Genomic DNA, 26,438 nt, shown 5'->3' on the forward strand with positions numbered 1-26,438 from the left:
TAGATCGCGTTATTTATAAATGTGTCGTAACCCTCCACCACCCGACACGGCCAATCAGCAAAAAAAGTGTCACGTTGACAAAAGACAAATAGTTCACTTCTTTAGCCCCACACCGGTGTGTTGAAGCGTGAAACCACAACATTTACAATTTTTGAGTACGACGTTTCGCTGGTAATTTCATCCAGCATCATCGGGCAATTCGCCAGAATGGATAGGTGCTACTAACTGCACTTGCCCCAACAGTCTGTTAAAGTCCTTCATAGATGCTACTAACTGGACTTGCTCCAACAGTCTGTTAAAGGCTATATGAGGGACGTTTGTCTTTGTGTGTGTTGATAGGTTCTAAATAACAATAATCGCCCCAACAGTCTGTAGGGCTGTAAGGGGATCTCTGTCTCTGTTGTGTCCACCTGTATGGGGAGCACTGGCGTAGTGGAGAGCACGCTGTGCTACCAACCCGGCGACCCGAGCCCGATTCGCGGCCATGGCTAACATCAGGAGCGAGTTCAAGTTCAAGTTCATGTACTAGGTATAGCCCTGTGAGCCATTCGGCTCTTGAATCGGGTGCAACCGCAACAAACTAAAAACAAAAACATGAACAAAAAAACATCTTAAAGTGACATCAAAATAGGTCCTGGGCCGTCCCAGGACCTGATTAAACATTGGCACTGGTGAGACAATGGCGGCCGGGTGTGGTGCTCGCCACACCATCCCCTCTCGGGCGTTGTGCCGGATTTAATAGGCGCTCTCTAGCAGCAGTTTCCCCAACATCACTATAAATAAAGACCTTAATCCGTATGTATGTCTCAAAAACCTCTACGGTACTTCCCAACAAGGTAGAAAGCTGAAATTTGGCACATATGTAGCTTTTAGGACACAAACAACAGGAAAAAAAATCAAAACATCCGAGATTTTTAATTTTAACAACCCCCAACTTTTCGATTTTAAGTGCCCCATAAACATGTTTGTGCGTGTTGTTCAGAAATCGTTCAAAATATAAGATTGCGTTTTTTTTTCGTTTGATAGAGCATTAAACAGCAAATACTATTTAAGCGAGAACCATTGTTTTATCGCTTATTGTTTTTTTAGATATTTCGGATTAAAGCGGGTTTGAACTGAAAAAAATACTCCTTTTATAATGTTCAAATCTGAATTTGAAAAGGGTAAAAGATAGTTTCCCTCATAGTATTAAGTCCATGCATTTTTGTTCTTTATAATAAAAAAATAACGGAATATTTTAATTGAGCTGTTTCCAATGGGTACATCTTTAAATAACAAGATGAATCAAGTCGTCCAAATGTTTTTGTTGGCGGAAAAATAAAAATGTTTGTAGTTGTTAGTGTCTGATCGTAAATAAGGACTGTAAAAAATGATATCAGGTTCATGATAATATTTATTGAAAACTTTTACCTGGCGAAGACATGCTTCATGAACGAGTTCTATAATAAAAGACGATAAACGGAATCTTAGAATTTTTGGTTAACTCATAACTCCTCCTGGTGAGCCGTCGCCGTTCTAAGTGCCTTAAAGTGCACCTAGCCTGGCACCACCCTAGCCCAAGTGGCAATCATATCACCACCACTTAGTGGTGTAAGTTGTTAATGTTGTTAGTGCGTGGGTGTACACATGCTGAGTTTGTTTGTAATTTATTGTTTTGTTTACTTTTCAAATTTACGCTGGGAAACATTTCCTGGAAGGCACTTTTGGATAACTTACTCAGGGCATTTTTCCGAGTGATAGATGGTTTTAAACAAAAAAAAAATCCTCAAGTAGAAGATTAGTGCCAGATACAGCCACATTTTGCAGCCATGATTTGAAACCATGAACCTTACTCGTGGCATTGATAGTTACATTTTAAGGTGCAATGTGTGCAAAGGACTGTTGTCTTGGTATGGTCTTTGTTGTTTAACTGTCTCGCCCAATCTAGCATTGGGAATGTTTGTACTGTAATAGTGCCATTTGTACTTCAATCCTTTCATTTTATTTACATATATTTTAGCGACTTCATCTTCTTGGTTCTTTCGAAAGAACCAAGAAGATGAATCCCTGCAGTCACGAAAGCTTTAAATCGAAATTTTAGCGACTTGTTGAACTTTTCTCTATCTTACTCGAGTAGCCTTTATTAGATTTAATTGTTAATGTAACTTGCTTACCCGCGCCTACTGAACATCTGTGAAAAAATAACTTCGTAGCTATCCGGATTCCTCTGGCTTAATAAAGATTCTGATGATGAAATGGCTTAAACCGGACACATACGCAGATGCACACTTACAAAGATCCTCCGCTTAGTGTTGCAGAGCAAAATGGCATGCGCTGTTCGCGAGCCAGAGTCACGACTGACCGCATTTGTCTTCCCAGTTGCTGAACGGGGATACTCTGCACATGGTACTAATTTAAGGTTGAGTTGACCCCAGTAGAGGGCCAGAAAAGGTTCAGATATCACCACTACGATGTTATCCATTTCCTGGCGAAAAAGGATCGGAGCATGCTGAGCAAATCGCCCATTGAGGTCGCGTCGCTCTGTGGAGGGAAGTTATGAGTCGCTGCCCAAGAGGCAATGTGGTCCCTGTCATAGGCATGGGGAATGTACACCACTCGATCAAGAACTGCTTAAGGCTCCATTAAGCATAGCTATGCTAACCTTTGGACTAACATAATTGAAAGACTTTTCAGACATTTTGTCAATTCACAACTAGATGAAAGCTTCTTCATGCCATGTCGGTCATGGGGGTTAAGCCATACTTCGCCACACTGATCAGTGTGCGAGTTGGTCAAGCAGGTTGCTCAGGACCAGTTCATATAGGACTCGCCACTGGTTAACCATGGCTGGGAATTGAACTCAGGTCACCGGGTCTATAGCGCAGCGTGCTATCCACTAAGCCACTGCTTCACTTTGTGACTTATTTCAGTCAGAACTGTCCAGGTTGGTGAGCAGGAAAATATTCCCACACCCGGCACACCACATCCAGTATACCCCTCACTCTGGCCACGTGCAATCTCCCAGTTAACCACAAAGAAATTAAGTCCGGCATATAACCATGGTAAATACACGCTGCGCTCAAAAAGGTATAATACCCTTTAGACACTTACAATGGCATCACGTAAGTAATATCGCTACAGACTTTCAGCTCTGAGAAAATAAAAACTGGGAGATGCATTTCTCGTGTTTAAAAATAAGGTGAAATGCAGAACGCCAGGAATGCTCGTCGCTGTTCAAACACAGACGAGAGCGACAGAACCACGCAGGGCATGCGCCGCTGCCAGGCGTTGGTGGGAAAGGCACGTCCTTCTCGCATACCGCACTTCATCCCGAATCACTCGCCCGTGGATCACAACACAGAACACGCGTGCGCACGCACACACACACACACACTGATAGCACATGCACAAGACAAAGATCCCCCGTATAGCCTTAACAGACCGTTGGGGCAAGTGTTGTTAGCGAGTAGCACACACGAAGGCCAGCACGGCACACAAAGGGGTGGATGGCCGGCACCACGCCTTGCCGACTTTGTCTCCCCAGTGGCGATGTTTACTCCACACCGTACCAGGTACTCGTTTGAGGCCGAGTCGACATTAGGGAGGCTGAGAACCGGTTCAGATAAGCATCACTGTACATACACAGGCATGCACATACAATCATCAATCATGCAAATATATTGTGTACACCAGTACTACATACAAACACATGTGCGCACACACGGGACAGACGGAGGTATGTGCATACACAGGCACGCATGCTTTATGTACAAATACACTGATACCAGGGGGCACGTACATACACAGGCACGCACATAGTATATACGTGCACACTAATACTCACATACACACGTCCATACGCACTCACACAGGGCCATCTGCACATACACACAATTCACAAAAACACATTAAGTGTGTACATGCACTGCTCTCTGCTGCACACCACGTTGTCCTGAAGCCTATACCAACGTGTTGTGCATGTTGGTCACCAATGCAAGCAACTACCCAGGCTCAACACTGTTCAGGGTCAAGGTTAGGGTTCTGCGAACTGATAATATTGGGTGCATTCCGAGGGTCCCAATCTGTGAAATCGTGAATGAAACTTAATCAAATTTAATTATAGATTTCATGATATTCAGAATCGATAATTATTCAAATTCTGAAGGCGATGATTGAATAACTGATGGTTGAATAACGACCCTACGTCAAATATTGAAAGCAATTTGGATAAGCGGATAATGCGTTCAGAAACATCTGCTTCTCCATGTATTCTTTAAACAACCCATCAGCGCCGCGGCCTTCTGGGAGCACCAATGATTCAGTGCAAGCAAATTCTTGACCAACATACAGTGTCTCATCAGCAGGGTTAGGCTTCTCTGGTGAACTGCCAGATGTTCAAGATATGGGTCCTAGTTCATGCAAATTGCATGCAAATTGGAGCACTGGCAAGTGCACTCACGATTAAGCGTCATCCGAGTGAGTACGTGTGTGCTCGCACCGAACATTTTACTTAACACGGAGGTTTTTGCAGCCCATATTAGGATTCATTCAACATTTTTGATTAGGCCACGTAATGATCTGGCTAAGTGTAATGATCTATGTGGTTATGGCACATTTTTAAGAAGCTGGGTCAGGTGACACGGTTAATTCAGAGTTCCGGGATTTTCCTGATGATGCTTGATGCAGTTCCAAGTGAAACACGGCGTATCTAATTGTTGCTAAATTTGGTTGCGAGAATTGTTCTTGAACCTTCCGGTGTGAGTGGAAACAATAATAATCAGAACGTTAAACGATTGTACACGTGACAAATTAATGTGCTTGGCTATGTCGGTTGGTGGAGGAGTCTTACGACAGCCAAATCATTCGGTGATCTCACCAAAACATCGATTATTAATCAATTAACGTTTGTTTGCCTGTGATGTATGTTTAGGTTTTCCTTCAACTCACCTCTTCTACTGATAGGCCGAGCATGCTCACGTGACTGGCAGATAAACGCGTGGCATCTGAAACGTTGGCTGACGTCGCCCTCAAAACCTAAGCAATAAAAACAGCAGGCCAAGTTATTCATATGAATGAGTACAACAGCAAAAAATAAAGGTTACTGTGGTAAGGGCAGCGTCATTGGCGTGTCTGTCAAAGAATGATGAAGAATTGGCAGCACTAGTGGATAATTCTGGCATGACCAAACATGGTGGCACTAGCTGGGAATTCTAGGAATATTAAACTGGGTGGCGAGGCTGTCAGGCGACTCAAGAGGTTATAGCGCTGAGATGGCGCTGGTGAAATCCTGGGTTAGAATCCAGCCAGCTGTCTTTGATTAAACCGGCCTCTCAAGTGTAGCGACCAGACCGGTTACAGCATGGTCAGTAATGACTGCACAAATAACCATCACATTTAATTTGGGGTCCAGGCTTCACGTGGCTATATTTCAGGTCTGAGAAATAAATAAAAAATAAAAAAGTTTGACCGTCATGCGACGGGAATATTTCTCTCGGTGGCAGGGCGGGTGGGGAAGTGCTACCCCCTATACTGTGTGGATCAGAGGTCACTTGCAGAGATATTTGAGGAAGCTGTGATATCTGCTTCCATGGCCACAATCCTAACAAGGAGGGTTGCACTGACCTGCGAGAGATCTGAATGGATACTTAATCTCATGGCTTGACATGGAGAGCATAATCGGGATAAAATACATGTTTTAAAAGGGTGGCAACAGGATACAATTATGGGATAAACATACCGGCCAGAACTAGTGGATAATTATGGGGGGAATATTTTACATTTACTAAACTATTTTAATTTTACCAGGTAAGGTCCACTGAGCTATACAACTCTTTTTAGAAGCGACCTGGCCACAAATGAAAGCTCAACAAAGTGGCTTATCACGTGGAAATGTATAGGAGCCAAATACTCTAAACACATGTTTCTAAATGTGGAGGGAAAAACCGGAGGACCCGGAAAAAATTCCGCACAACCAAGGGGTGAGAGACACTGCAAACCCACGACCTCCTGCATACCAGGCGGGTGGCACCAGAGAAGAATTACGAAAACAGGGTAGCACTCATTTAAACTCGAGACATTTCTCCCATCCTTACCAAGTGTTGATTTGCAGTTTGTGGTCTGCCACTGGAAACCCTCTGTAATATACAATGCAATAGAGAGAGTGAGTTAATAGAGCAAAACAATGCAACCGCGTCTCAACATCCTGTACAAAACAGTCACGTGCATCACACGAAAAGCAAAGAATGCTGTCAAGCTTGGACGTGAACAGGGGCAGGCAGGGATTCAACGGCATGGATGTCTGGGGGCAGGGTGCTCCAGACCACGCGGGCAGCAGAGAAGAAAGAGAGAATTCCCACTGAGCGAAAGCTGACTAGGGGCTTCAACAGAAGGCCTTGGTTGTGGGATCAGGCAGCTTGGGGATAAACAAGCCAGAGGAAAAAAAACAATCGAAATAGACAGCCAAGGCAGCCTGTTTGTTTTCGTACCTGTGCGTGGGGGGCTGGGCGGCCAGGTAACTCTGTGCCCTGTGGTTTGCCCTTGACTCGGGCAATCAAAGGATCCTGGCACACGAACCCTGCCACAGCAGAGGTTAGGGGTCGTTGGTTGGGGTAAGAGAGGCGCCGTTGAGTTTTTCACTAGGAATATAACGATTCATCAATTCGTCTGTCAAAATAGATTCTTCCGCCACCCGCGATACATGCATTGAACTAGGGACATGTGGTCAGGGGAGGCAGAGCTTCACCTGTTATACTCCAATGAAAACAGCTGTTACGAAAAGTAAAAACAAAGAATAATCAAATCAAATAAATATTACGATTTTTCCACTGATCTATGTTACAAGTGTAATTCCCTGTACGATTCCAATAATTTTTATAGTCGAAATTGCCAAATTTGCGGAGCTCCGCTGCAAATACAGGGAGAGACGAGAGGTGAGGCAGCGACGAGCTCAGCCTCCCCTGATTGCGCAACCCCTCAGTAACTGGATGGAGCGTGGGCAATAAGCGCGTGCCTGTTACTGTCTCAGTATATGTCACCAATGTAATGTTTGTAGACCCCTTAATTTCATGTCCTTGCCTTCCATACTCCAGGTAACTTATTTCACGTATGTGTATAAACATTTTCTTGGTTCTTTCGGTAAAGTCACGTAGAAGGGAAGTAATAAAATAATAAAAATAAAAATAATAAAACAATTCTCACGACGTTTCGGCTACAATGCAAGCAGCCGTCTTCAGGTGAAGAATGAGACACTACCAAGCTAGGAGCTTATATATACGCTGGGTTGGAGGTGTATAAACATATTTATGCTCGCTGGTCTCGTCATGAAACTGCAATGGAAAAGCACCAGGGGAGGCAGCGATCACATCTGCCTCACTGAGGTGGACGTGTCTAACACGCCCCCCTCCGTGAGGCCACGCCCCCCTCAGTATGTGAATCTGACTCTGACACGAGCCAGTGCCTCCCCAGCCATTGACCTCACCACACGTCACTGCATTGAACCGTGCAAGTCAATCTAAATTGCTTCTGATCCACACACGTGTTGTGCCGTGCTGTCTCTAGGCCGGTGCTTGCATGAACCGGGACAGAAAAAAAACAATCCACAACAGAAATGAGACGGTAAATAAGAGATGGCAAGAAATGAGACGAGACTTCCAGCAAGGAACGGGACAAGCCATGTAGATGTAACAACCACCAGAGAGAGGCACAGTACAGACGAGAGAGACAGTAAAATGAGACAGTGCAGATGAGTAAGTCGGTGCAAGACAGAACAAGAAAGACTTCATCGATGAATTGTTACATGCCGAGTATAAAATGCATTTTTTTAAGGCAAAGGTGTAGCGCCGCAATTTCTTGTTAACGCCACACATAGAGGAATGGCCTCCACTAGCCCCTCTAGAGGATATTTGCTCGACTCTTCAACGCTAGCCAGACATCTCGGAAGAGGTGTGAGTACCCACACTTTACCCCACCGCACGCGAACTGCCGATTGGCTACCTCCGGTGAGCCCATTCACACTGCTGGGTGGACAGAGGCGGTGGAGGGGGATTTAAAAAATGTTGCCCCATTGTTTCAACTGCCATGCTGAGAAATAGAACCGGTGGGCCTGTGGATTGTAAGTCGAGTTTTGCGAACCATTTACATGACTTTGACAGGATTTGCACCGTCAAAAAAATGCGCGTTGAGGACCGTCACTTACCGACCAGACTGAACATGTCGGACACCATACTGGCCTTGACCTTCAGATCCAAGGGAGCATCACTGCACAAGGTGAGCGAGAGGTCATGTCAAGAATGCACAAAGAGCAGGGGGTGGGGGGCATGCAACGCTTGGAGGTTACAACAACAACAACAACAACCGCCATTCGCCACTAAGTGGTGGTGACGTCACCACGACACTGCCCAGGTATGGAGGTTACAGCACCCTGAGCCAGCACCACTGAGATCCTGAGTTTGAATCCATGCAGCCCGCCTGTGGTTAAAGTGGGCATCTCGCGCACAGCAAAACCCCCATGAAGTTACGTTACAAAAATAAACCCCCATCAAGTTACGTTGGGTTCCGCACTTAATTTGGCCAAATTGCAGCTCGGAGAATTGAAAAATGTTGGGTTGACCGTCACGTGCCAAATATAGGAGGAAAGTTCTGCCTCCTGCTATGTAGATTAAAGTTCACTTGAAGTGATAGCAGAGGTAGAGCCATTCTCTAACATGAAAGGCTGCAATGCTCTGCTTGAGATCCGAATGGACTTTTCCATCCCATTACAAATTCAATGAAAGCACAATGAGGAAAATATTGGCAAAGGGACATTTTTTAAGTTCACTAATGAGGTGAGCAATTCGCACTGAAAGTACAACCCACACACTGGTCACGACTAAAAGGCGCAATCAACAATAATAAAACAAAAATATTACAATCATGATGTGGCCAGATGCCTTAATGTGTCAGAGCACTGACCAACACAACACGTTATACATGAACAGCCCGCTGTCAATCCACTGCTGGATGAGGGCCTCTCCACACCATGTGGATCGTGAAAATTCCTGATAAATACTTCACCATGCTGGTCAGTTTGGGTTGGTGAAGACAGGGAGTGTAGACGTGGGATCATAGAAGTACACTGCAATAGTGGATTTTGCTGCATTGCCGTCTGCTGCCTACCACTGTCGCGGATGCAACCTATACCACCTGTCATGCACTGTGAACACCCATCGGAGCAGTAACCAGGCTCAAACCCGCTTAGCGTCTGCGATCTGACGAGATCGAGTCGTGCTCCGGCTGATTTGGTGAGAGGCGCCGACGTGGAAATGCATGCTCGTTTTGGAAACGAGACACGATTTACTGTCAGAGTCAATCTGGCTCCTCGATACAACCCCTGCTGCAACGGCTGCATGCCAGGCGCGCACACAAAATCACCACCCATCATGAGAGAAGCAGCTGCGCTATGCTGTGTTACTGTGGCATGCGGATATCGTACCACGCCAGGGAAGGAGACAGGTTGACTTCCAAGAGCCACGGCTTGAGGTTGGCATCGATGAGGACATCAAACCCATACAGCTCTGCACAAAAAAAGACAAAAATCCCCCCTATAGCTTTAACAGACTTTTATGGCAAGTCTCTGTTAGCGAGCACCTATGAAGGCTGGCACAGCAGACAAAATGGGTGTGTGGACAGCACTAGGCCTGGACGACTTTTTTCCTGAGTGGAAATGTTTACGTACTGTACCAGATACTCATTTGAGGCCGAGTCAACCTAGGGGAGGCCCAGGACTGGTTCAGATATTCTTCACTGGCGTTGGCCGTGAGCGGGAATTTAATTGGGTTTCCAGGTTCGTAGGGCAGTGTGCTAACCACGGCATTACCGCTCCCCAATGCACATGCGGACAGATACTTGGGTCAGAATTCGGGTTGGGATTTTCAGAATTCCCCTGGAAGTCTTAATGCATATAAATGTATTATCATTGTTATTACTAAGACGATTAAATAACCTGTACAATCTATGGCTGTGTAATTTGGTAATCATTAAAAATAATAACACTATACTTTTAACTGAACAATCACCCTCTGCTTGTATTTAAAAAAAAATAGACCCCCACCTCAAAATCCAAAAAGGATTAGGGATTACCGTTAGGTAGAGATGTATTGATTAAACAATGAAAATGTATTACTATCCTCATGACACATACATCGAATCGTGGAGATATACATTCTTTCCATTTCATGATACGTCGTGCGTGATTGGATCACAGAAACACCGCAGGGATGGCGATCACACATATAACGCACCAACAAAAAAAAAATCACGAACCCAATTGTAACCCTAAATCATCACCCTGAATCCTGACATTTATCCGAACGCAGAAGGAGCGAGTCGTCGCATCCCTGCCGTTAGGGTTGTCTGGCAGGACGGCACCGTGGCAAAGTGGCAACACTGTGCCTCGCAGCGAGAAGGGGCCTGCGTTCGATTCCCATATCGGGCGCCTTTCTGTGTGGAGCTTGTATGCTCTCCCCCTGTTCTGCGTGGTTTTCCCCCGGGTTCTCTGGTTTCATCCCATAGCTGAAAACTCACACAGCGTAACTGGTATTGATCAAAATCCCAAATGCTGAAAAAATACCTGCAAATTACACCAATGGGATCACACACAGCCACAACACTGTTCCCTACTGTGAAAACCTGGCAGGACCCTTCTGAAAAGTCTCCAGACACGGAGAGGCTCTCCTGGGTAAAAAAGTGATGTTTTGTTTGATCTCATGTTTTAGTTTTATATAATAATAATAATACACCCAGCCCACCATTCCTTGAGGATTAATAAAATTACTAGAACTGTGACTCTTGCATCAATGCGTGCATCCGAGTCATAGTAATTCGTCAAATCGCGATTGGGGCGAAGGTAAGAGACAAATCGTGACGTGCCGATTGGCCACGGTCAGGGAAAGCGCCTGGGAGACGTGGGGCACTCAAGGAGCAGTGTGCGACGGTGGAAGAGCAGAAGATTCATACCGAAGCAATTGCCTCTGTGCGGCACAAACATGCGCACAGACGAGGCGATGGTCTGCTCCACCGACAGGATCGTCTTCACAATCAGGTCTTCAATCCTCGCCATCAGGGCTGTTCGAAAACAACAGCAACAGCTACGACGAAACGGGCGAGCCAGACAGCCAAGTGAGCAAGAACAAAATAACCGAGGCTTATCAGCATCGTAGATAATTGTTTTTTTACCCTTTTAGCTGGCAGCAAAACTGACACCTTTTACAAGGAGTCATGTTTGCATAGACCACAATACCTGCAGTCATAATGCAAACAAAAAACATAACTCTGATAATGTGCACTGTCCTTGAAGTTGATTGGTCCACACCCGAGAGGAAAGCTGTCTCGGGTGTGGACCAATCAACTTCAAGGACAGTGCATACATTATCAGAGTTATGTTTTTTGTTTGCATTATGACTGCAGGTATTGTGGTCTATGCAAACATGACTCCTTGTAAAAGGTGTCAGTTTTGTTGCCAGATAGAAGGGTAAAAAAACAATTATCATATTTTTACTGGCAAATGAGGTTCCAATGGAGCATCATAGAACTTGAGAATGTTGGTTTCAATGGGCTGCCGTACTTGCAGAGTCCTTTGTTAATCCACCGCTTGATGAGGAGCTTCTCAAGCCGTGTAAATTGTGGGGGTTATTTAGAGCATACGTCACCATTAATTAGACATCTTAATGCAATGCTCGTAAAGGCCAAATGAACGTGTCTTCATGCTCAGGGCTTGATTTCAGCCACGCCTGTTCAGGTCAGTGACCTGGCAAATATATCCGCACCTGCACACCACATCCAGGATACCTCTCTTTATGGCTGTGGCTACTAGTCGCGTGGCTACGCCAGCCTACTGGCGACCCGTGAAATATTCCGTGAGAAATGAAGCCCTGAGCACGGAGAGATACTTTGACTGCGAGCCGTGCCTCAGAATAAGCATCCAAAACTGGAGGTTTTCCGCGTGGAGGCCACCGGCCACCCAATGGGGACAGGGGCGTCAACCGACCCGTGGTGTCGTGTCCGTCCTGCTTGAGGCAGCGCAGCATCGCGCTCATGCTCCACTTGTTGCCGAAGTCTTCCACCTCGGGGTCATCGCAGCTGCGCACCGACCACGCAGCAGAACCGCACAGAACGCCACGGGTTTGAGTCGCACCACGCAACTCGTCTGGGCCTCGGCTTCTGTGCCAAGGCCCGAACGAGAGGGTCACCAGGAGGAGGGTGGTGATTTGTACCACTGTGGCGTGCTTGTTTTATTGTGAAGATGCGCACACGTGCATGGGTGCCCCGACCCCACCCCAACTTTCGGACGCACCTGACATAGTCGCGGCTTTTCTTGTTGACGCTGTAGTTCGTCAGGTGCATGAACTGGTTCTTGATGAACTTGGAGTTGCGGTCATACTTTACCGTGGCGAACCTGCGTTCACGAAAGGGTAACAATAGTAATGACGACAGCCCCATTACGCGAGCGTGTTGGTTTGCTTTCAGTCTGACCATTAGTGCTTGTAGCAGCAAGGTTCAAATTCGAGTCTCCTGATTCAAATCTGTCTACCTACTTACACGAGTATGTGACGAGGCTCATGTCAGTAGTGGAAACTACACATTACCGTGACGGAATCCAGTCTATCGGTGGCAGGACCACTGCTGAATTTGAAATAAGTGGTGGTCATCTCATCAACCCTAGGAGGATGAACCGGGTCAACCATCAACCAAGATTTGAACTTGCAGCTGATGATTGTCAGCCGGGTACTCTTATCACAGCGTCACCCAGCCAGTTCGACAGGTGCAACCATCGTACGTTTGAAATGTCAAATTGCGTGATAGAAGTCAAGAACGCAAAGATAGTGTTCTTATACTCATCTCTGTTGGCTGTCCTGCACCCGTGGGCGGGAAATCCCACATTCCTTGGGCACCGTAGACTTTCACACTAATTGTACAAATCGGGGGTAGCGGCCCAAGTGGTGTTTATGCTCCGCCATAAACCTGGCGACCCGAGTTCGAATCCCGGCCACGGCTAACATCAGCGGTGAGATTTATCTGGAAGTCCTCCCGTACGTTAAGCTTCATCAACTCGCACTGATCAACGTGGTGAAGTAGGATCAAACAACCCCCCCCCCCCCCCACTGCCAACACGGCCATCATCCAGCAGCAGACTGACAAAGTGCTGTACAAACACCAAAACAAAATGTCACCATCCCACAGCTCACCTAGGCCAGAGCCTACATCTCCAGCTCTCACCTGGCGAGCCTCCCCATTCTGTTGCAACTCACCTGGTGAGCCCCTCCTCGTACAGGTAGATCACGAGCGGCTCGTAGGACGTGACGAGAACATAGAGCCTCACGTCGAACTTGAAGTCTGCCAGGAGACACGTGCCGCCCGCCACCGCTGTCACCCAATTCTCCACACCACAGCTCACACGGCTCGCAACATGGCTCAGAACATGGCTCGCAGCATGGCTCACACGGCCTGCACGGCTCGCACGGCTAACATTAGTCGGCAGGAGGAGGCACGGCGGCTCAGATGTCAGAGGGCAGAGCCTTGCACTGCTGACATCCTGGGTATGAATCCAGGCAAGTGCCTGTGATTAATCCAGGACTTCAAAGTGTCGTGAGATGGTAGTCTCAGCCCAGTCACCGATACTAGCACATCGCATTAAATGTGGTACTGCACTTGTAAGTCAGAGGCTGCATATTAAATTTGTCAAGGCTTCTGCATCGGATCACAAGAGGGTTTCTTAGCGGATGTGACAAGGGTTCTGTGTTGGATGTGACAATAGTTCTGTATTAGGATAACAGTGGGTTTAAAGGTTCATTTGAAATGTAAATATCACTCCCAGTCAAAGGGGGCATTAAAACATCGTGCAAACAAAATGACAGACCTGGTCTTCACCTGAGGACGGCTGCTTGCGTTGTGGCTGAAACGTCGTGAGAATTATTTTATCACTGTTTATTTTATTATTTTATTACTTCCCTTCTACGTGACTTTACCGAAGGAACCAAGAAGATGAATCCCTGCAGTCACGAAAGCTTTAAATCGAAAGATAAAATCAGGTAAAATGTGGAATGATCAAGGGTTCTATATGTGGTGCAACAGGGGTTCAGTATCAGATGAGATAAAGATTCTATATAGGATGACACAAGGGTTCTGTATCAGTTGGTAACAACAACCACGCGCAGTGTGGATGGCAATTGCAGCAACACTTCCTCTGCAAGCAATTTTCTGAACGAGAGAAGTCTTAGTCAACAGCTTCCCGATTAACCTGAACAAAGCAACTGTATTAATGGCTTGGCTATTGTTTGACATTTCCCCAAGTTTCTGATGAGCTGGAATATAAAAGGCAGAGCCACAGCATTTCTGCTTCATAGAAATGAACTAAACAAAACAATTAAAACTCGTCAATAACACCGTCTTAAAATGAATGACTCTGAATATAACAGACAGCGTTTTGGACAACGACCCTTCTTCCTTCCTATGTGCTATGAAGAAGGGCTAATGCCTAAAACGTCATCTATTTCACATATCATTTTTCCTTTTAAGGCCACAGTGTTATTGCCACACTTGTTGAGTTTTTGTTATTTGTACTTGCGCACCATTCCCAACGCAATCATTTGTCACTCGACAATGTATCACTGAGAGCACTTTAAGAGATTTAATTGTAACGGGTGAAAGCATCTGCTCCATACACACGCACAGTCCCACGTCCCGAGTGCCCCAACGGCAGGCTCACGGACACGCGGGCAGACAAGACGCAGAAGTGGGCAGGCAAGCGGGCAGACAGAGGGGGAAACTGTCGGACGTTCTGGCTTGTGTCAGGCTGACACATATTGGAAAGAGAGACTCGTCACGATGCCAAACACACGACTTGCCAGCCAGACCGGCAGGCAGGCAGGCAGACAAGCAAAGGCAGGGAATGACACATAGACTGCCAGACGCACACACACACACACGCATGCATTTGGATAAGACAATGATGCAGACAGGAAAACAGACAGACACATAGACAGACACGCATCCAGACAAATACACAGGCATTAAAGACAGGCTAATACAGAGACATACACAGATGCACCACTCTTTCAGAAGGAGACACACACATGTACAAAGCTGGATACACACACTCATCAATGAATTCATCGGCTTATACAGAGATGCACTTAATATCTTAGTGACAAGCAGTTATTAAACCAAATACACATAAGCTACGAGGTACGACATTTAAAATCATAACAAACACATTTCACCAAGTGGTTTCTTGTCAGTCTTTAAATGGAAGTAATTTTCTGAACATCATTTCAATCTCTCAGTACTTAGTTCAAATCTCACCAGACTTAGGACACAGCTATCACTTCGGGGCATTTTAGTTTCCATGCGTGCGTGTGCGTGCGTGTGTTTACTGCATCTCACTGCGTGCCAGGCTTTGAAGTAGGGCTTGTATCAATTGTTTTGACTGTCACAGACAAGGATTCCCCATGTCGCCTTTAATAGACTGTTGGGGGAACATTCAGGGAGCGAGCAGCACCGCTCAAGGCTGGCACGGCACACGATGTAGCGGGTGACCTGCATCACGCCTGGCCGCCTTGCTCTCCCCAGTGCTGATGTCTACAACACTGTACGAGGTACTCATTTAAGGCTGAGTCGACCTAGAAGAGACCCCATACCATCTTCTTGGTTCTTTCGGTAAAGTCACGTAGAATGGAAATAATAAAATAATAAAAATAAAACATATTATTTTTACTCTTGGTTCTTTCAGTAAAGTCACGTAGAATGGAAATAATAAAATAATAAAATAAAACATTATTTTTATTCTTTTATTATTTCCATTCTACGCGACTTTACCGAAAGAACCAAGAAGATGAATCCCTGCAGTCACGAAAGCTTTAAATCGAAAGACCCCATACCAGTTCAGATATTCGTCACCGATGTTGGCCGTGAGCCGGGTTCACAGGGCAATGCACTAACCAGTACAAAGGCCCCCCCCCCCGTATAGCCTTAACAGACTGTAGAAGTGCTGTTAGCGAGCACCTATGAAGGCTGGCACATGTACACGAGGGGGTGGGTGACCAGCACCACACCCGGCCGACTTTGTCTCCCTCGTGGCGATGTTTACACACCACACCAGGTACTCATTAGACACCGAGTCGACCTAGGGGAGGTCCATGACCTGTTTAAATAGTCGTCACTGGTGTTGGCCGTGAGCGGGAATCGAACCCAGGTAGCCGGGTTCGTAACGCAGCTCCCCACTAGGTCACTCATGCCTCCTCCCCCACCGCTCACCTTTCATGTGGCTTCACGTCTTCATTACCACCGCTGCCGATCCTTTCAGATTCTTCCCTTTGCTATTATTCTCAAAGTGTAGGGTTTCAATTTTTTCTGACGAACTCATCAAAGCCAGCTAGCAACACGGCCATTTTCACCGATGCCCTGCCCGCAATATGGGCACGGGCTCGATGTCCCTGGGCGCTGCGCGTGCACCTGTGTGCCTGCTCTCATCATTATCACTGCCGCCTCACGGGTGAAAGGGCATTTTACACCCACAGAGAAAGTGCACATGTGCGTGACTGACTGAATGGGTTACATAATTTAGTCTTCTACATTTTCACTCTTGAATCTCTACCGCTATTACACTACTGCCATGGTTACTGTTTCCGTGAACTTCACTCACCGACTCCTCCACCCAATGCCGAGAACTCGGTCTCTTCCAGACTGTTTCTTACCCCACCGTTCTGCGTTCCACCCACCACACCACAGATCACGACGATTCTCTTTCTGCTTCTTCCCTCGCGCTGCTCAACAGTGGAATTCCCGCCCATCGTCACTTTTCCCAAAGCGGATAACCTTCCTCAATTCGAGAAAAGTTCCGAATCTTATCCGTTACATCTTTGATAGTGCTGTTTGTTGTTGGCAGCTTTAAGTTTTGGGCCTTTGGGGCTATGTTCATTATGTTCAAAGTGACAACCCTGAACGTAATCAAAACGGATTGATCAACGGTCAAAAAAATATTCCACATGAGTACCAGGGTCTGCTGGTTCAGTAATGTGGTCACTAAAAAAAATTGAATTGCAAAGTGCACAAAGAATCATGGGGAGATGCATGCTTGGAATGACCAAGAGGAGAACATGGGTTAGAGAGCACTTGCAGGTTACAGACAGGAATTCATTCTGTGAAGAAAGGTTCGTGTTCTTGGGCAAGACACGTCGCGAGATGATGGCTGATGGTCAAGAATAATGATGGGAGTGGCACCCGAAGATTGGAATATACCTGAGGGCATGTCCACACAAGTAGAGATGGAGCGATGAAATCATGCCGTGTGCAGGTGCTCAATGGATTACATTGCAGGACCGTGAGAGACGCTAGCAGAGACCTCGATTCAACAGTGGATTGACCATCGATGATGATGATGGTAACCAGGGTCATGCTCCATTCTCTATGGAAACGTTCACAGAAATCGCCCTGACATAGGTTACAGAAATGTTCCAAGTCTCCTTACTTATTGCAAGAAAAATTGCATGTACCATACATATATAATTACTCAGACAGGAAACAAACGGTCCCTTAGTCAAGGGACTGTTGGGGCGGATGCTTTCGGCGAGCACCTCTTTATGGAAGCACATTGCTGCTCGGAGGTGGTGTGGCCAGCGCCAAGCATGTCCAGCAACATTAATCTCTCCGGTGCGTGACAATACCAACACAGCTGGTACTCATTTTAAGCTAAGCAAAACACAGAGATGCTCAAGCCAAATGGACTCTGCTGTTTTGCGCACAATGGCCAGGAATAAAGCTCGGGTCACTGCAATCATAGCGTAGTGCGGTATCCAGCAACCCGTGGCAATGTTTAATTATATCACAATGAAAAACACCTGGGGTGGAGCGGTGGTGCAGTGGTTCAGCACACCGTGCTACGAACCCTGTGACCCAAGTTTTATTCCTGTAATTTGGCCAAGAACGGGTCGTGGATCCCTCACCGCTTCGCCAACCCTGCACTGGCCACCATGGTGAAGTAACATTAGAAGAAAAAAAACCTGTGACTGACATGACGAGGGCAGAACAAAGAGGTGAGAGCGGATGAGAGCCTGAACAGGTGAGAGCCTGGACAGGTGAGAGCCTGAACAGGTGAGAGACTGAACAGGTGAGAGACTGAACGGTGAGAAACTAAACACGTGAGACCCTGAAGGGGTGAGAGAGACTGGTTTGTGTGAGAGCGTGGAGGGGTGAGAGCATGGACAGAAGATGAATGGTGCTTGGATGATGAAAATTTGTAGTAAGAGAGAGTTCCAGACACCTAGTGTTGTCCAGCCAGTCCAGTCATGGTTTTGGGTACAATGAGCACGTTATGAGACGCGCTTCGGAGAAACATCGCAGTTTGCTGTGATATGTGGAGAAGGGTGCAGAGGCATGATGGGAGACCTTGAAAGACTGGTTACACTCTATTATTTTTTACTTAAAAAAAAAAAACCTGAAACAGGGATCCAACCCCCACTCACAGACGTGCCTGGCTCAATAAATCTGCTGCGCCGGCTCCGACACACCTTGGAAGCCGTAACCATGTAGAACACAGGCGCTGGCTGTTTTTTTCCACAATTACTCCAAACATTCAAAAAATGTTATTACGGCTTAAGTGGACGCCTTTGAAGCCGAGCCCGGTCTGAATGGGTTCCACCGCGACTCCCACGCCCCTTCTCTCATGTGGCTTCACGCCCGCACGGGCGCAGGGAATTCCTCTCTCCCCAAAGCCTCGTGCTCTCAGTTGTTTTCAATGTTCCGGTCGCCACCTGCGCGGTGATTTGTACGCGTTGGGGTGGGCGGGGGCGTTTGCCCTACAGGGGTGCGAAGCCACGCGGCTTGATGTCTCGCTGTGTGAAACCGATCATCTCCCTGTCTGGGCGTCTCTCTTCTGTCTCTCTGTGCGTCTCGATCTGTGTGCGTCTCTGTCTGGGTCTGCCTGTCTGTGTGTCTCTGTGTGTATCTTTGCCTGTCAGCATATCTGTGTGTCGCTGCCATTTCCGTTTGCTTTTCTTGTGTCCATCTCTCTGCCCGTCTATTATTAAGTTTGTCTGTTTGCCAGTATTTATATCTGTGTGCCGCATGTGTGTCTTGTATTATTTACTGTGTGTCTGTTTCATTATCTGTCTCTCTGAACAGCTGTCCATAAATTTAAAGCTTTCGTGACTCCAGGGATTAATCTTCTTGGTTCTTTCGGTAAAGTCACGTAGAAGGGAAATAATAAAATAATAAAAATAAAACATAATAAAATAATTCTCACGACGTTTCGGCCACAACGCAAGCAGCCGTCCTCAGGTGAAGAACAGGGCTGTCGGAAAGACAGCGTCATTCGGACCGCGTCAATCGGACGCTGTCTTTCCGACAGCCCTGTTCTTCACCTGAGGACGGCTGCTTGCGTTGTGGCCGAAACGTCGTGAGAATTTTATTTTATTATGTTTTATTTTTATTATTTTATTATTTCCCTTCCACGTGACTTTACCGAAAGAACCAAAAAGAGCTGTCCATCAGTCTCTTTTCCCATACATCCATCTGTGTTCTTTCATGTCCATTTGCTTCTGTCCGTCTCTTTTACAGTGTGTTGGTCTATCTGTCTGTCTGTTATATTTGTTCACCTCTCCGCGTTGCAGTCTACCTGTCGAGCGTATTTACTTCCAAGACGTTCTCCCCATCTGTTTCTCTCTTTGCATGTGCCACCCTGTCCACTTTCGTGGTTTGCTGGGGTAAGATCTAAAGGCTGCATGGTGGGAATACTATAAGTGGACCTTGAAGGTCAAATGTCGACTATGTAACAGTTGAGGGATGCAGTAGGTGTGGTGACATCCATGGCAATGGCCGCGACGACCTATTGACCTTGACGAACAATATCAATTGTATGTGAAATGACCAGGGGCAGGCGCAATCACCATTCCCCACCAATGGGAAATAAAATATACGGCAAAAGTGCAACTGCGGTGCACGGCAAAGAACGGCGCAATCGTATCGTGAGCTCGCGTCCACTGTGAGCGCTCTCTCCCAAGGGCACCGGTGGGATGTACTCCTTATCCTCCGAAGCCAGCAGCTGGATTCACAACTCAAGACATCCACGTTAAAGTTGCCACTCAATTCATATCCACGTGAAATAGAGACACAGAGAGAGATAAGACCACTTTTTTTTTCTATGTGAGTTTACGGAAAGACCTAAACAATAAGCATGAACACTTCAAGAAATATTATAAGCTTTTAGCTGATATCCTTTAAGGGTCTATCTTATACAAAAACTACACTATTAAGTTGAAAGTTGTTCTCTATTTGCCCATCGGCTCTTGGGCAGGTGGTTCGATGCCTGTATGGTTTGGATCAAGAATCGCTATTTACAGAAGCATCGACGCGCCATCCCAGCCCCGAGTGACAGAGCCCTTGCCGCAAACGCCGGGATTCCCCACATCAAGGGAGACAAAAGACTTACTTTAGAGAGCAGCGCTCACTGAAGTGGTCAACTGGAGCTTGTGAAAACGCTTGCCAAGTGCCGACAGCAATAAAGCACACTTGCACGTGACCCAGTTTGTCTCACTCCATGCTGTGCTCAGTTACTGGCTTTATTAATCAATCACACACACACACGTGCGCAGGCTCATCCAAGCCAGATACATCCTTACTCACTACCAGTGACACCGCACCGGTCTTCTATTCAGTAGGCTTGTAACAATCTATCCCCCCCCAGCGATTTGATGAGCTGTCACACAATTCGGGGCTGCGATTGATTCCACGACCTCGTCTCGTATTTACCATCGGAGCTACGGCTGTGGGAAGCAGAGGGCGCTGCAGCAGAGTCCACTGTCTTACTGATCGTCTACGCTCCCCGCGTTCCCCAACCTGCACTGACCGGCGTAGTGAAGCGTGGCCACAGAGTCGCCACGACCCACACATCCTGGGGAGCCCCTCTTCCAGTAGTAGACTGACAAAGGGCTTCATATTCTTGGTTCTTTCGGTAAAGTAACGTAGAAGGGAAATAATAAAATAAAAAAATAAAAATTAATTCTCACGACGTTTCGATTGCAACACAATCAATCATCATCAGGTGTGTTGCAATCGAAACGTCGTGAGAATTGTATTGTTTCATTTTTATTATTTTATTATTTCCCTTCTACGTGACTTTACCGAAAGAACCAAGAATATGAATCCCTGCAGTCACGAAAGCTTTAAATCAGAATTTGACAAAGGGCTGTCACCGTATACACGTTTCGCATCTCAGTTGTATTTCTTTCTCTTTATCTCGCCTCGTCTCGGCAATTTTGTCTAACCCTCCCGTATGCACATTGGAGAAGTTGAGATGGGTCTGCCAGTTTTGATGTCAATTCCAGGTGACATAAGTAAGGAGGGTAAATTGAGATTATTGCCCTGTCTTCATTATTTCATGAGGAATTCCGGCTTTGCGCAGCTTAGATAGCCATCGAATTTGAAAAAAAGTTATAATCCTGTAATTTTGTAGATAACATTAATAAAGAAAGTCTTGCACTCCTTATTTTGCTTGTTTACATCCGGTTTGAAAATGTTGATGTTCCACCAGCAGACCGTCCCAATTTAGAAACTCTACGGGTTCCCAGTCCACACGCATCCAGCCATGTAAACAACCCGCTCTGTCAACGCCGCATTTCTCGGAAGAGATTTACAGCTACGAGGCCTCGGCTCAGCCTCCCCTGCAAGCTCCATCTCGGCAGCCAGATATCAATCCCTCATTCGCATATGCAGTCTGTTCTCCTGTAACGCGTGTTTTCACAACGCACATTGGATATAACGCGATGAGGGTATTAGGGAACGCATTTTTTCATAACGCGGATGTGAATTTGACATAACGTGATTGAGCGAACAAAACTACGTCGCGCGAGTAAACATAAGCGGTTGTATGGCCGCCTCAGCGTAGCATCACCACACAAGGTATTGGGATGCTGCTGGATGCTTCTTCCATGCTACCCACGTGCCTCAGTCTTTGTTCGACCTACATACGCATCTTAACTGTTATCGCGGACTGTGCTTCACCCTATAGTATATATTATTTATTATAACGCAATTTTACATAACATGGTGTTTTTCAGAAATGCAACTACCACGTTATAGGAGAAGAGATTGTATTAGTATGAAACGCATAAGAGGTGCAGCCCTGTAACTGCTGGCTCACGTCACTGATGGAGGAAGGACCTTCGCCAGAATAATCTCTAGAGAGCCCCTCTAGAGGGTGTTTGGTCTACTCTTCCGCGTTAGCCAGATGCCTTGGAAGAGGTGGCAGTACCCACACTTTACCCCACCACACACGTAATGCCGACTGACCAACTGCGGTAATCCCATGCATAGTGCTGGATAGTCAGAGGCTGAAGAATTAAGAAACTTGTCCTGATGTTTTAATTGCCACGGCGGGAGATTGAATCGAACCATCGACCTCTGGATCGCAAGTAAAGTGCACTAACCCATTATACCGTGGCAACAGCCAATAACAGTACAATTGTCGAATAATAGAGAATGGATTCTATAGCCAAACCAATTATATATTCCAGGAATTAGTGTCTCAGACAAAAGGGCAGGACGTTCCACATGACCCATTTTAAGAACCAAGGGTCTGCCATTTCTTCCATTGGATTTGTTGATTGATCATGGCTAATGAGTCAGAGTACTCTCTTTTAGAATGGTTCTGCATTGGGTTATAAGTTTAACATGTTTCCCACCGATTAATAATGAGCACCTGGAGCAAACCCACGTGCGCGAGGGGGCAACACTATCCCCATACAGATGGAAACAGATGGAGATTAGTTGACTTGCTGTACTGCCTTCTGGGGAGCCAGCGCATGGCACTTCCTCGACGCCTACGAGAAGGGAGCTTCACAAAATGTGTGCGATCCACAGACACTCACCTCCAGTGCAGCATAGCCACCACTGCCCGGCTATGTCCGCCGCCTGGATGATGATGATGATGATAAAGGTATCAAATTATTATTACTACGCTTGTTTACCCAGGAAAGCCTCAACGACTCTCGTGACTCTTTTTCAAGAGGAGCCACAGTAATAACCAGGGCGGGTCAAACCACTGGATTGAACCGTGAACTTCTGGCACAAGCGGCGAACCCTTCACCCCTTACCCATGTCAACGCCCCCATTTCTAGATTCCCCATTCAACCTAAAGGTCACTTCACGAGCCTAGGAAACTCGTATTCTGTCTAAGAGAGCCAAAGGGTTTTTTTGTTCAATCGCAGTAACTTTCATCTTGGAATGGAATCAATGTATTCAGTACAAGGGGCACTTGCTGGGAATAAAGAACCCTTCTAAACACCAGACACCGTGTCTACGGCTGCCCTCCTCAATGTTGGTACTTTCAATAGTTGAAAAAAACTTCCGCTAGACTACGTCGCTGACAAACACGGACGCTTCCAAACCACCGTGTCTGGCGGTGGCCACTGTGACATGTCTGCAATGAAACACAGAAGCCATGGCCGCGAGGCATCTGGTGTGAAGGGAGGGAGGCAGGGGTGTGTTTGCAGAGCACGACTGCTCCCTGGTGAGAGAAACTGCCCTTCCGAACACAGACCACAAAGCACCCTTCACGTGAAACCACTCGGAAAGCATAAATTCCGATCATTTCAGGGGCTGGCTGACTGGCTGGCGAGGGATCACGAGGTCATCGTGGCCAATGCCACTGATGCCACCACAACTCACCACTGCTTCCTTCCTTCTGCCGGATTTTGACCTCAAAAGCTCTGCTCTGAGATCTCATCACCGCCATCGCCATCTGGCTTTAGATCTTCTGCTTGGTCATTAGCTTGGTGCCAATATTATGCCTAACGGTAAATGGGCCTTGCCCTCCCCCCTCCCCCACCCGAGACTCCTCTGTTATACGGCCAAAGCTCTGAAATGTACGAACGACAGTGGCGTTACTCCCACATCTGCCGTGCTTAAACGGGAAGCCCAAGTGCACAACGGGTCTCCTCCCTTGCCCGGAACTGACCGTCAATGAGCAGAGGGTTCCCCAGGTATCGCGACACGAGGATGTTCTCGTCCATCGTCACCTGGTTGGGCTGCAGGTAGACGAGCAGATGGAGAAGGCAACACGTCGGGATCATTATCGCCATCGTAAGCATCGGCGGACATCACCAATAGCGGCCATCGTTGCCGAGGTTTTAATTTGTGCTGTATGTGGGTAAGAAATCGAATATGAGACGTGCGTTCTTTGGGTTGCGTCCGCTTTTGCTTTTCTTTGCTTTTTTTAACAAAACGCGAGCTCGTTCCAGCCCGCCACACGGCTCACAAAACCGGGAATCAAAATTCGCCGAGAACTGTCACGACGCAACTGAGCCGTATATGGGGGGGGGGGGGGGGGGGGGGGGGAAAGGTGGGGAGAGGGGTCCGCTGCCTCAACTAAATGAGGATGCCACGTCGGGGAGAAGATGAAAATTTAAATTGGGGAGGGGGGGGGAGGCGGATGACAGGGGAGAGGAAGTATAACCATCGTAATGAGGACAATCTGGGGTGGGGAGGGGGTTGCATCTGCTTTTAAAACAACCACCACTTACGCTGTTGACGAGGTAGACTCCTCGTCCCCGTGACGACGCCACTGGTTTCACGATCCACGGCCCCCGGTCTTTAGAGTGGGCGGCTACACAAATTGCAAATGGAAAGATAAGTCGGTACGATCAAATAGAGCAAATTTACTATGTCAACGTTATATTTATTTATCATTCTTTTTTTTATTCATCATTGATATGTGGTCTAGGCCACCCCATGATCTGGCCAAATTTGTGGAGTTAAGCCCCTCCATCACGCGACATAGCCAAGAAAATGTAATTGTCACGCGGTATACAAGTGTTTAACGCGCTAATTATTATCCATAATAACGAGACATTCATGTTCACGCGATCTAACTCAAAAAACCTTTATTATCGAAAATATTGGTCGCAAAATCTCACATGTTAAAACTGGGCTAATTATTGTTTTATCAGCTGAGCGTAACGTTTGAAGCACAATTTTAACAACCAAATTTAGCGGCAAATTAAACTCGACATTTCGCTTCAGACCCAGGAAGTCAGAAAAAAAATTCAGGAAATCAGACGAACTTTATTTTAGCTACGTTGGGTGGTGGCGGGTCATAATGGCACAAATTTGGCCGGATTATCACGTGGCCTGACCAAAAATCACGTGTTATAAATCGTAATATTTGCTGGGAAAACCCACGTGTCAAATGCGATTTATATTGTTCGCACTATCCCCATTGGTGCCATGAGACAAAGCGTTCATTCGAATCTGCCACAGTGCAAGTACAAACCCTCGCGTTTGAGATGATGAAGATGTCAGTGATGACTGCGATGGTGTCAATAATGATAATGGCGATGAGGGTGGTGGAAAAGACGGATGACAATTTACACGACAACAATAATGGTGATGACAATTATATAGATGATTTGAATATGGCGATGATGGTGATGATGCTGGTGATGAAGGTGACAATTAGAATGAAACTGATGACCATGATCATTGAATATTAAAATGATTACAATTGTTCATCCAGGAAAACCTCACAGGGGTCCTGCTGTGTATAATCCAATTGAGAAATTTGCAGGTAATTTTCTAATTTGAACCATGATGCAGATATTTTTTTCACTATAAACTAAACAATTTTTTCTTATTTTACCAGGCAAGGCCCACTGAGCTATGTAACTATTTTTCAGAAGCGACCTGGCCACAAATTATAACTCAACAAAGTCACTTATCACGTGAAAATTTATAGCAGCCAAATTCTCTAAACGCACATTTCTAAATATGGAGGGAAAACCACAAAGGACGGACGTGGTGAAAAATCCACACAACCACGGGGAGAACATGCAAACTCCAAATATACAGGCATCAGGGTTGGGATTGAACCTATATACCAGGCGAAGTGGTTAACATCTCGCTACCATGGCGCCCTCAATGGCCTCGTCTTGTGAATGACGTAACGGGATCTTTAACGTCCAATGTGAAGTTTAATACACCCACAAAGTTATTATCAGGGCAGCCGCTGGATTCTAAGCGCGAACCGCTGCAACGAGTGGTGAAGGGGTGACCGCTAGGCCATCCTCAACCCAAATAAACACTCAGATACCACTGGTCAACACACTTTTTCTGGCATAAGGTATTCCAACGGTTTTAAGGTAATTTTAGGGTGCAGATTCCAAATCTGGCATCAGTTTTTGTCTATCACATCAGGTTTTTGAGATATAAAATATTGCATTTTCAATAAAAACTGCAGAAGAAAAATATTAAATAAATGTGGATATCTACATAAAATGATATTATAAACACACAATCCTAAAAACACAGCACCATATTTTATCACTAAAGCAGTCACTGACTCGCAACAGCTTGCCATCATAAGTGACAGAGTTAATTTCGGGTAAAATCAATGAAAATGGGGTATGCCGATAGCATAAAAATGAGATGTGATAGAG

General features: G+C 46.3%; 1 protein-coding gene across 2 annotated transcripts in view; it reads right to left on the minus strand.

Annotated features, from left to right (window-relative positions):
* The window catches only part of TTLL5 (tubulin tyrosine ligase like 5), a 102,678-nt gene that overhangs the window by 63,211 nt on the left and 13,029 nt on the right, over positions 1-26,438 (minus strand). For both annotated transcript variants that reach the window (XM_061568449.1, XM_061568448.1), the window contains exons 7-17: positions 24,528-24,610; positions 23,963-24,032; positions 13,263-13,347; positions 12,308-12,409; positions 12,002-12,093; positions 10,972-11,079; positions 9,449-9,530; positions 8,174-8,235; positions 6,465-6,553; positions 6,072-6,113; positions 4,927-5,013 (exon numbers count right to left, since the gene is read on the minus strand). In XM_061568449.1, coding sequence (XP_061424433.1) covers positions 4,927-5,013; positions 6,072-6,113; positions 6,465-6,553; positions 8,174-8,235; positions 9,449-9,530; positions 10,972-11,079; positions 12,002-12,093; positions 12,308-12,409; positions 13,263-13,347; positions 23,963-24,032; positions 24,528-24,610 — 902 coding nt within the window. The remainder of the gene's footprint in view (positions 1-4,926; positions 5,014-6,071; positions 6,114-6,464; positions 6,554-8,173; positions 8,236-9,448; positions 9,531-10,971; positions 11,080-12,001; positions 12,094-12,307; positions 12,410-13,262; positions 13,348-23,962; positions 24,033-24,527; positions 24,611-26,438) is intronic.

Source organism: Lethenteron reissneri, chromosome 41 (assembly GCF_015708825.2).
Source record: "Lethenteron reissneri isolate LAM-NWPU_2019-01 chromosome 41, ASM1570882v1, whole genome shotgun sequence".
NCBI classification, from domain to species: Eukaryota; Metazoa; Chordata; class Hyperoartia; order Petromyzontiformes; family Petromyzontidae; genus Lethenteron; species Lethenteron reissneri.